This window comes from Eschrichtius robustus, chromosome 1, assembly GCF_028021215.1.
Source record: "Eschrichtius robustus isolate mEscRob2 chromosome 1, mEscRob2.pri, whole genome shotgun sequence".
In the NCBI taxonomy this organism is placed as follows: Eukaryota; Metazoa; Chordata; class Mammalia; order Artiodactyla; family Eschrichtiidae; genus Eschrichtius; species Eschrichtius robustus.
The window spans coordinates 12,429,745-12,441,500 of record NC_090824.1 but is presented as its reverse complement, the minus strand read 5'-3'; the positions used below and the strand labels follow the sequence as shown (position 1 = coordinate 12,441,500).

The window sequence follows — 11,756 nt, the reverse complement described above, 5'->3', positions numbered from 1 at the left end:
CTTATACTATCAACCCTTCTGAAGGATAAGGAGGGAGAGGAAATCAGTATGACTGTTCTCTACATGAGCAAATGGAGAGCCTTGAAAGCAAAACTGTCCAGAGACCCATCCTGGACCAGAGAATGCTCCCACCTTAAAACTCTAGGGTTGGAAGAGGGGAGAGAATAAGAGTTCCAATAAAATTCTGAGTCTTGATTTTGCCACTTACCTGTTGGGTGACCTTGGACAAGTCACTTAACCTCTAGGCATCTCAGTTTCCTCACCTGCAAAACAGAGATACTATTTACCTCTCAGGGTAGCTGTGGGAATGAAATAAATGTTAGTTATCCTCGTGATTGTCACTGTGTCTAAATTCCCACCCCTACACACTCCTCTCCCAAATATCTTTAATAACTGGTAAATTATCCACTTCCACGGACAAAACAGCCCCGCTCACTGTTGAGCAGGTCAAATTGCTAGAAAAGTTCTGTCTTGCATTGAATCCAAATCTGCTTCCCTATGTGGAACTACCTTCCGTGGATTCTAATTCTCCCCTCAGCAGCCACGGGCTAGTCCCTCTTCTATGCAACCAACTTCCTTTTTGTGAAAACAGTTCTACCCCTTGACCCTGATGGTATTCTCTTCCCCAGGCTGAACAACGTCACCCCCAACCCTGCCCCGCCGGTGTCACGTGACCCTTGTGTCACGTGACCCTGCGGCAGCCTGGTCTGTCTCCTCCTCCCTGGGCTGCATCAATTCTTGGTTTGCGCTGAACTTGCACCAATGAAGCAACCTGGAGTCCACAGGCTGCTTAACACCATCTCCTCCATCCCACGCTTGGGTTGCAAATTCTTTTTAAGGGAGAACAGGTTTTGCATGCGTCCCTATTAAATTTTTGTTCATTGCTCAAGATCTTTTTCAAGATGAATTCTCCTAAAGTATTAAGTATCACTCCCAGCTTTAAACAACTACAGATATGTTGACCTTGACTTTTGTGACTTTATCAGAGTTATCATTAAAAAATTTACTGGGACAGGTGCTGGAGTGAAGCACTTGGTCCAGGTTGGCACTGATCCACTTCTTTCTTCAACATTTTGGGGCCACTGCTGATTGTCTAATTCAGGGTGCCACCCACTCCACCACTCAGCTTACATTTCCCCAACTTCTCCACAAAGACTGGGTGAGAGGCTTTGTCAACTGTCCTGCTAACATCAAAATGCACGTTTTAATCGCATTCCTGATTTAGCAACTCTGTTTTAAAAAAGAAAATGAGATTTGTGAGCATGAACTACCAAATGAGCCTGGTTAGTTTCTCAGCACTTCCCTTCCTAAGTGTTTTTTGTTTGTTTTTTGGTTTTTACTTGCAAAATAAGGATCCCAACCCCTGCCTCTTCTCCCAGCATCAGAATCAAATACAACACAACTACAGAACGACTTACGACATGTAAACTGTAGTAGAGGGAAAAGTTTTCAATCAGCAGTAACCGCGCCTCCGAAAAACCTCGTTGGCTACGATACTGCCACTGCGCAAAGCTAAATTGCAGTATAAATGTAAGTGGTTATCACCTGCTAAATGGGACTTTCCTGGCTCCAATGAAACTCAGTTTGCTCACAATGCCGTGGGTTGGAAGACAGATGGGCTATTTTTTTAGAAAAAGGTAATGCTTCAAATTGGAGGGAAAATTCACAAAATTAGATCTTTAATGATAGATTTTTGACTATTAAATATTAAATTGTTCATTTTTTCACTGTCCAAAAATAACTACATTGCAGTGCCTTTCTAGGAGTGAATGCAAAACGCGGAAGGGGACACTATGAACTGTCTACGGTTGTGCTGGTGTCTACACACACTCTCTCCTTTGACCCCCCACGATAACTCTGTCAAAGAGGAAACTCTCCATTTGGCAGAGGAAAAAACAGACCCAGGGAGATCAGAGCCACACGGACAATAAACAGTCCAGATTGAAGCCCAAACCGAGCCTATCTGGTTCTGGAGCCCTCATTGCCTCCAGCTGGCCAAGCCTTGCTACCCCTGACTTACTGCTTACAAGGCTGGTTCCCGCCCTTCGTCTTAGCTCCTCAGGAACACTCCAGAACTCCCTGGGCCCTTCCGTCGTTACCTTCTCTTTCTACTTCCTCAGTACTAATAAAGCCTTTCATTTCTTATATTGTCCAAACTTGGCCCCAAACAATCCGAAAACTAAAATGGCAGCCAACGCCGGAGAACCGTATTGGGCAGCAGCTCCACTCCGCAGGTCCTCCCACCCTGGAAGGCGGGAAATTGTTGTCCTGATGCCCTAGTGGCTTCCGCTCTCCTCCTCCCTCCATCAGGCCTCTCAGTGAGTATGTGTCAGTTACCAACTAGTCCCGCCTTAACCCTCTGAAATCTCACGATGTCCCCACCAGTCACCCAAGATGGTGCTCCCTAAGTTTCCTAGTGATCTCGTGGCCAAATACAATGCCCTTTACTCCATTCTAACTGTTCCTTTGTCTCTTTGAAGTGTTTGACCATTGATGACCCATCTTCTCTCGTGTCCATGACTGTTACCTTGTTTTTCCCCATGTAAGTCTGACTACATTTTCCCAGCCCACCCCCCACTGTTTCTCTTCCTCCCTGATAACCAGAGTCCCCCAAAGTTAGATCCAGCCTTTCTTTTTCATGTGGTTTTTGGTTTGGGGTTTTGAAGGGTGGTGGTTTGTGGTTTCTTTTTTTTAATAGTAATAGCTCAACAATTATGTTTGATGGCAAAACGATATATGTTCTCACACTATGTTCTGTAGGTTGGTGGCTAGGGCTAACTAGTATGGCAGCTCTCTCTTTAAGGTACCAGAGATTCAAGCTCCTTCCATCTTGTTGCTTGGCAGTCTCTAGACCTTCCTCTACCTGGTCCAAAATGGCACACCACAACCACACCCACAATTCAGGAAGCAGGATAGAAATTGACAGCCACACCTAGCTGCAAGGGATGCTGGGAGATGTAGTCTATGTTCTGAGAGATCACAAACCTACTTACCTAAAAATCTGGAGTTCTCTTACTCTGAAAGCAGAGAATGGACATCAGAGGACAAGCAGCAACCTCTGCCAGAACCCTTAGGAGCATCAATTTCATGCTCAATTTCTCTTTCTTTTCCCATCTTTATTTCCATAGTGAGGATATTTCTCCATTGCCATTTATGTTGCAAATATTTTCCTCAGTTTGTCTTCTGCCTTTTATTTTTGTTCACAACATTTTTGGAAACACATACAGTTTGCATTTTTATGTATTTAGATGACTTAATCCCATCCTTCGTGGTTTCTGCCTTCATTGTCATGCTTATGTTAAACATATAATGACCTTTAAAAATATTGGTTCTGGGAGACGCATATGGGGATGCATGTATACATATAGCTGATTCACTTTATTATACAGCAGAAACTAACACAACATTGTAAAGCAATTATACTCCAATAAAGACGTTTAAAAATATATATATATTGGTTCTGTTTCACTGGAGAAGCCTGACAAATACAGGACCCTAAGCAAGTTTTTAACCTTGCTGAGCTTCAGGTTGTCAGCTATAAAATGGGAGCAAAGGGCTTCCCTGGTGGCGCAGTGGTTGAGAGTCTGCCTGCCAGTGCAGGGGACACGGGTTCGAGCCCTGGTCTGGGAGGATCCCACATGCCGCGGAGCAACTAGGCCCGTGAGCCACAACTACTAAGCCTGCGCGTCTGGAGCCTGTGCTCCGCAACAAGAGAGGCCGCGATAGTGAGAGGCCAGCGCACCGCGATGAAGAGTGGCCCCCGCTTGCCACAACTAGAGAAAGCCCTCACGCAGAAACGAAGACCCAACACAGCCATAAATAAATAAATAAATAAATTATAAAAGATCACCAGAGATATCAGCTTCATTTAAAAAAAAAAATGGGAGCAAAAATATATCATGGTGTTGTAACGGAGACAGTATTCATAAAGCACCTAGCAGGTGTCAAGGCACAGTAGGCTCTCAGCAAAGGTTAGCGCTCTCTCTTTCTCTCTCTATCATGAGGCACTGATTGGTCAATAGTGCAAGTAGGTGTGCATAAGCCAAGGAAGGGCATAACATTGGTCAATTACCAGAGCCCCCAAATGGTTGTTTTTGACCATTTTAGTTTTATACTTGTTTTTTGTAGGGAGGATTGACTGACCTCTTCACACTGCCCTGGCTGGAGATCCCTCATAATATCCTTATTGTCTATTCTTAAATGTTTAAAACATTTCACATATACACACACACAAATTAAAGGATGACGGCAGGGGTAAATACTTTTCACCAACTAAAACTAATGTCTGAAGGGAAAAAAATAAAAGTGAAAAGACTTAAAAAAATGGAAGTATTAATATCTCAAGTAGCAATTTTGTGGAGAATTGATGTTTACCATCATCAATATGTTTCAACACAGGAGCTACAGTTGGCAAGTGCAGTCCTAAAGGAAGCAACACAGTTTGAACGCCTGTATCCAGGCTACTCTAGTAGTAAATTTGCATGAGGCCCTGCAAATGCCTTAGAGAGATGACTTTGAAATGATTCCAAAATTTTTCAAAGACTGTACATTCCATATAAGTTTTCAAAAATAAAAAATTACCTCATTAGTCTACAACTTGTAACTTTATCACCATCATTCCCTTTTTATTTGAGGAGAGTGCCTGCAAATCCCTCTTATAAAGGGACTAATGTGTTAGCTCTCATATAACGCCGCGGTTCTTTAAATACAGCTAAACGGAAAGAGCTGAGTAGGAAACCTGAGCAAACTTATGTTACTTTCTTTCCAACTCTTTTCTTTAAATGAAATCATGATTCCCTTCACCACCTGGGATGGTGCTTGCCCTTTGGGAAATCTATGCACTTTAAATACACACCCATTTACCCATGGGTCCATAAGGGCTTGAGACTGATTCACCATTGTTGGAGGAAACCTCCTCACAATATAATGTCCTTCAACATCTAAAATGCCTTATATTTTGCAAAGTAGAATAATGTATCTTACATTCTTAACAGTCCAAGTATATCTAGAAAACTTTACCAAACTCTTAAGTTACATTAAGTTCACAAATATTTTCAATCACTGAGATTTAATTTTTGAGGGTCAGAAATAGTTCACTGAAGCCTAAGAATATTTGAGGTGAAAAGGAGAGTACTCTTGTAAAATAAAGTCACAGCTGAAAATGATCACGGTCAAAACATCATTATAGGGCAAATTATTAATTTCTTAACCCAAGAAGGGCTAAAAGACGGATACACAGTAATAGCCAAGGCAGAAAACCAACTAAGGGTTCAAATATTTGCCTTAAGTGATCCATTTATTAACATTCTTAAATTTTTCTGTATCTCCAAAACAAATATTGTTGTAATTATAATGAATTAATAATTTACTGGATGTATTAAATTATGATAATAACATGCTGTAAAACTTTCAGATATATCATATATTCACATGACCTAAATTCCAAGGACAGGAAAACAAGGTTCAGGTTAGTAATAATTTGTAGTCCACTAGAATTGGTTAGAGCGAGAACTGTTTTTTACCTGACATTTAATTTGCTAGCCTGCTCCCTTCTAGGGTGCGCCACTGGTACTTCCTTTGAGATGTGCTTAACCACCACGCCCCCCATCTGTCTGTCAGGCCTAAGTCAGGGCCCTCAGGCACTTGGCACGTGCCCACGAGCACCGCTCTAGTACCTGGACAAGCGTCTGTCTCTCCCATTTGACTGAATCCCTCAAGCCTCAGACCCTCCTCTCCCTCATCTGTAGCAGATAAAGCTCCTTGCCAACCTCACAGTAGAAAACTTGCATTTTCCCTCCACCCGCTACCCACATGTCCCCTCTCTTCCATCACTCCCGTCCTAGTAGGAGTCCTCCCTGAGGCCAATCCCCCCATCTGTGTTCGGACTCTATCAGCTCCCCCCTCAGGAACTCTTCTCTCCACTCTTCAGCCTCCATCTAAATGTGTCCTTCGCACAAGCATTCACACGTGCTCAAGTCTCCCAGCTTGCAAGTGCCTCCACCCCACTCTCCTCTTCTACTATCTCCTTTCCCCTTCACAACCTGATTTCTCAGAAGAGATGCCTATAAACACCATCACCACTTGCTCAGCACCTACTCGACCTACTTAACATGGCTTTCACTCCCACCATTCCACCAACACTTCTCTAAGTCACAGACAACAACTTCCTGAGCCAGTTCCTAAACCCAACTGATTCTTCTTAAAACTCAGCCCACCAGAGCAGCAAGAACTTCAGGCGTTTGACCTCTCCTTACCTTTTTGAAACAACACTTGGATTCAGTAACACCCCCATCCCTGACATTCTTATCTACTTTTTGGCAGTAATTATCACAACTTCTAATATCTGTGTAGAACTACAGACTTTATAAAGCATTTCCACAAGTGGTACATTTATTCATTTAATAAATATTATGAATGAATGGGTCATTTCATCCTTATAACCCGTAAGTTTAATAGGTGTGTGTTACTTCAGAGACAAGAAAAATCAGTCCCATAGTCAAAGTAATTTTGTTAAAGGTCACACAGAAAGGTTCAAAATCCGTACTCCAATCCATCTCTCAAATTTAAAACCCATGTTCCTTCCAATCCTACCACATGAACAGTTAAAAATATACAAATTCCACATCTAAGAAAAAATGAATACATAACTGATTATTTTGCAGAAAAACCAAGAGCCCAATGATGCATAGTATCACCTCTGGAGGAAAAAAAGGGCTGGCTAAAACCTCTCAGATCCTCTTTTCACACATAATCTTGAGCATCTATTAAATCGTTCATACTTAACATTTCCAAGGCTCAAACAGTATCCTAACAGCAGACATCCGGTGAACACTTGAAGATAACAGCTTCAGTAGTTCATCAACTTCTGCTGTAAACAACATGTGTAAGTCATTTCTCCCCCTTCTAAAGAAAAAGTCAGCAGCTGTTTGCTAAAAAAGTTTTTTTTTTTATTGTGGATGAAGACATTGCCAACTTACATATATCATTTTTATTTGGAATAGTTTTTTTGCCTTGCAGCGCTCCTGAGAAATTCAGAAATGCATTGACTTTAGCTCTATAAAACACAACCCAATATTAAGGCTGGGCTGTAAATATCCCACTAGATATTTCCCTAAAAGTCAAAAGACAAATTATCAGTTTTAAGTAGAGAAACCTTAATAAGTTAAAAAGTAAAGACTGGCAAATAATCACAAATGTCAGATCATTAAAAGTACCATTATTTTTTCCATAGGAATATAAAAATGTTATACTTAACTTGATATTTAAAAAACTAAAGATAAATTTTTGCTAATGGAAGATGCTTTAAATAGTTTGATATATGAAAAACTTCATTAGCCTTAAAAATCAAATTTAAATGCCTTGACACATAATAGCTCTTTATCAATAATTCTTATTATCTCTTGTCCCTGAAGCATAGTTGGGTTTTTTTTCCACCTACTGACTGGAAAAGTATTTTGACTTTTTCCCCCTTTCAATTACCCATTAAAAGGTTAAAATAAACTAGAGGCTTTATTTGGGGGGGATATTTAGTATTTAGTTGGATGGTTTTAAGAAAGCCATTCCTTTTTCCCCCGTGTTTTTGTTGCTTAGTTTTGGTTTTGTTTTTTTCTTTCAACTCAATAATGGCAGGAACTAAAAACTCAACCATGAGATACAGTATTATACTAAAATCCAATCCAATGACTGGATGAATTTTCTACTACAATATAGCAGTTGAAAACCATTAGGAATGCTGTGAAAAACTGTGGCAGCTATGGAAAAATTCAACCACAAATTTTCGTAAGTTTATAGAGAAGTAAACAGCAAAATTACTGTAGTTAAAATACTGCAGTAAAATTAGTGTTAGCAATGTCCAACTGCTAACATTAGAATTACAAGCTTCATCACTGTATGGTTCCTAAGAAGATTCCTTGAGCAGGTGGTTCATCTCTGACTCAACTTAGTTTCAGAAAAGTAGATGAGTTATGCCTGGTTTCGATCAACAAACACTTGGTATGCACACCGGTGAGCTACAGTTTCGATGAAGATACAACTGAAACATTAGGTACTACAGCTTTAGGACGAGGTCACATACTTTTTAAAATAGCAGCCATGTAAGGTCATGTTGGGATGTTCAGATATGCAATCCACCCACAACAGCTTTCCAACTTATGTTAAACTATGGGGTAATGGAGGGGATAGGCTGTTTGGAGCAGGGAAGGAAATACTGAAAATGTCATAACAGGCATTTAAAATATGATGACATGCTACTTATACCCACCATGCATCTCCTTTTCAAATTAAAAGAGGGAAGTTTTTTCTATATTTCTTCAAAATGAAGGATCATGTTGTCTTTTTTTTTTTTCTTTTTTAACTTAGAAACTTTTATTTCGGATGCTCCGCACTGAAAGAAAACTTCAATGGCAAGCAGCAAATAATTTAGGATGGTCAGTGAAAGTATCTTTGAAAGGACCTTATAAAACCTAAGAGTAATAATTTCGTAGAGAAACAATAATGGGCAAACCGGACAGGAGACAGTTGGATAGTTCTAATAAAGCACTTGTATGACAACTTCCTTTAAAGTATGCTAAATAAAGAATGGCAATATAAATAAATTAGCAAAGAAGACAGGGGATGTTCTGAAGGAGCAATGTCTAAGTTACTAGATTTTTCAGAAAAACAAGTTTTATCCGTCAATACATAAAGACTTCCAATCCTCTAAATACAGTACAAAGTATACAGTTAATCACAGCAAAATTTACAAACAACCAAATTTAGCCCTGGTCAGAGCCAGGCCTATTTACATATTTGGATTAGTATCGTTTTCACCTTTCCTTATTATACAGAGGTTTCTATTTTAAAGGCATATCGAAATTTACAAAATTTGCAAAGAAATGTCTTTAAATGTACAACTTCAACAACTAATACAAACATGAACGTCCCGACATAATTAAATTCCAAGTCAGGATTTTTATGAGGGGTTTATAAAAAAATTAAAGGAATACTCCCTTACCGCTAAGTTCCAAACACCTGGTGCTGGTGTCGTTGAAGTGATTTCACTACCCTTAGTGACCGTGAGGATGAGAATGGATGACTCCAAGGTGGCCATACCTCTCATGTCAATACCTCAGATAGAGGCAGGAGGTGTCACGTCTAGTGATATTGCTAATTATAGTTATGTAAATGCAGCTGTAGAATTTAACACTTAGATGAAAGCTGTGAGTAGGTGTGTAGAAACAGTTTTAAGATGTTATCTTTAAAGAGACACCTTAGCTCTTAAAACTAAACCGTATGTTCACAGTATGTACTCAACAATAAAGAGGAACAAGTTTCCGATATATTCAGCGACTTAGAAGGATCTCAAGGGAATTATGCTGAGTGAAAAAAGCCAGTCTCAAAAGGTTACATACTGTAGGATTCCACCGAATGGCACTCTTGAAATGACAAAATTATAGAGAAGGAGTGTAGTGAGGGGTTGCCGGAGGTTAAGGAGCCGGTAGGGAAGGAGGTGGCTATGACTGTGAAAGGGGAGCACAAGGGGTCCTTGACGAAACTGTTCTGTCTCTGCACTGTCATCACATGAATCTACACACGTGATGAAATTGCATAGTACCAGATACACACACCTTCCACCTTAGGACACCTGTGACCTCCCAGGGACAGCCTTGTTCTTGGCCTGTCTACTCCACGTCCTCTTAAAGATGATTAATATATACTTTAGATCAATTTTTGCACTATGCAGATAAGCCACCACTATTTTCTTCTTCCCTTTTTTTGGTAAATCTGTTGATTATCTTTAAAAGATAAACTACATGTCTCTAGCTTAAATGAGCTTGAAAAGGAAATAAAGAGCTGATATATAGCTACTAGTGTTTTCGTCTTTCTTTTAATTTTTCTTATTTTTGTAAATTAAAATTAAAAGAGTGAATGTTTCTAGCTTAAGTTACATCAAATCAGACAGGGAAAAAAGCAGATAATATAGCAAACACTTCCTCCTTTAACACCTGCAATTTCTAAAAGCATTAAGAATACTTCTATTAAATTCAGATAAAGTACAACTGCGAACAAATACATGACTTTTTCCAAAAGGCCACTTTGTGATAAAGTACATACACATAGTGTTCACAGGGTTTTTTTAAAGTGCTATATATGTCACCTCTGGCTTAAGAATCACCTACTGCTTTAAAAGGTCTTTCAACACAACTCCGGCGCTGTTGTCAGGTAACACTGGCAAAGGCGTAAATGTGGGCAGTACGTCTGAGATGGGTTTCAAAAGGAGATGCCCAGGCCCTCCAGGTCCAAGTCCAGCTGGGTTAATGAGAGGCACAGCCGCAGAGCGGGGAGCCAGGAACGGATTCACATCTGTTCTTCTACCAGACCTGGATTCAGTTGTATCTAAATGACAAAATATGAATGACTTAATCTCCCATATGTTATTTGCTCACTGTTATACATGTGTTTTAGGTTCCTAGATTTGGCCCCCATATAAATTTCATTCATATGCTGCTGGGTTCTGGATCGGATAAACAGGGTGTATGAAACACAGAAGGTGAAAGAGGATAAGGCAATAAATAGAGAAAGAAATGGAAGTGAGAAATATTTGTATGTAGAGCTAATACTTTATTAAACACATTAGTATTGTTGTCTTATACTTAATACCAGTTATATATAACTGATTAACGTCATTTACTATAACAACAGTTTTTTAAAAGATGTTTTCTATGTAACCAGGCAAACTCTATCTAACCACCTGAAAGATGGGAGGACTTGAGAACTTGTTTTGCCCAAATAATTATAAAGGTCATGAAAAAAACTAGCATCCATATTACAATGATAACAATCAGATTTACTATTAATTTACCAAAAGAAAAAACAACTTATGCATTACATTAAATGATCACCTTTTAGACGTTCAAAAGTCTGAAAATAATTCTCATTAGATTATTTCTCTGTAAAGTCAGGCTGAACAATTAAGTTTTTACTGGAACAGGCATTTGGTTTACGTACTAATTTCTTAGTGGGCAGAATTCTGCTTTATTACCCAAGACTGTTAACAACTTCATTGTTGAGAGACAAGCAACCTGTCGAAGGCACCCACTTCAGCAGTGGGAAACTCAAATAAAAGAGGCCTCCAAAGCAAAGGGAGCACTGAGACAAATTCATCAAATCTTCTTATCATTGAGCATCCTTGGGTCCCCAAGTTGTACTTTCCTGTGAATGACAATTTTCCAAACTCTCAAAAAGCTTCTGGTGCTATGTGGTAAGCTCTGGCTTTTGTCTCTGATCAATACAAATGAAGCTGCGCGTGTGACTCGATAACTGAAGGTGGGGAGGTGTATGAAAGAGGAGGAGAGGGAAGAAGGGGAAGGGGTGGAGACAGGGGGAAGGAGGGAGAGGGAGGGGAGACCCTGCCAAAAGAAATTTTGGAATCAAAATTTAAATAATGTACATTTAAATAAAATTTAAATAAAATAAATTTAAATAAAATAGAATAAATTTTAGCTTCAAGATGCTAAAATCTAGTATAACAAGAAAAAGTGTTTAGTATAGTCTACACATGTTAAAGTTGAGACTTTTCTTTTTTTTTTTTTTTTAAATAAATTTATTTATTTATTTATTTATTTATTTTTGGGTGTGTTGGGTCTTCGTTTCTGTGCGAGGGCTTTCTCTAGTTGCGGCGAGCGGGGGCCACTCTTCAGCGTGGTGCGCGGGCCTCTCACTGTCGCGGCCTCTCTTGTTGTGGAGCACAGGCTCCAGACGTGCAGGCTCAGTAGTTG

General features: G+C 39.6%; 1 protein-coding gene and 1 non-coding gene across 3 annotated transcripts in view; both read right to left on the bottom strand.

Annotated features, from left to right (window-relative positions):
- Positions 1 to 1,380: 1,380 nt before the first annotated feature.
- LOC137753032 (U4 spliceosomal RNA) lies at positions 1,381 to 1,514 on the bottom strand. Its single transcript, XR_011071359.1, has one exon. It is a non-coding gene; the product is annotated as a U4 spliceosomal RNA (small nuclear RNA).
- A 5,416-nt stretch (positions 1,515 to 6,930) lies between these two features.
- The window catches only part of TRIP11 (thyroid hormone receptor interactor 11), a 66,575-nt gene continuing 61,749 nt past the window's right edge, over positions 6,931 to 11,756 (bottom strand). For both annotated transcript variants that reach the window (XM_068541460.1, XM_068541468.1), the window contains exon 21: positions 6,931 to 10,374. In XM_068541460.1, coding sequence (XP_068397561.1) covers positions 10,154 to 10,374 — 221 coding nt within the window. In that variant the 3' untranslated portion in view covers positions 6,931 to 10,153. The remainder of the gene's footprint in view (positions 10,375 to 11,756) is intronic.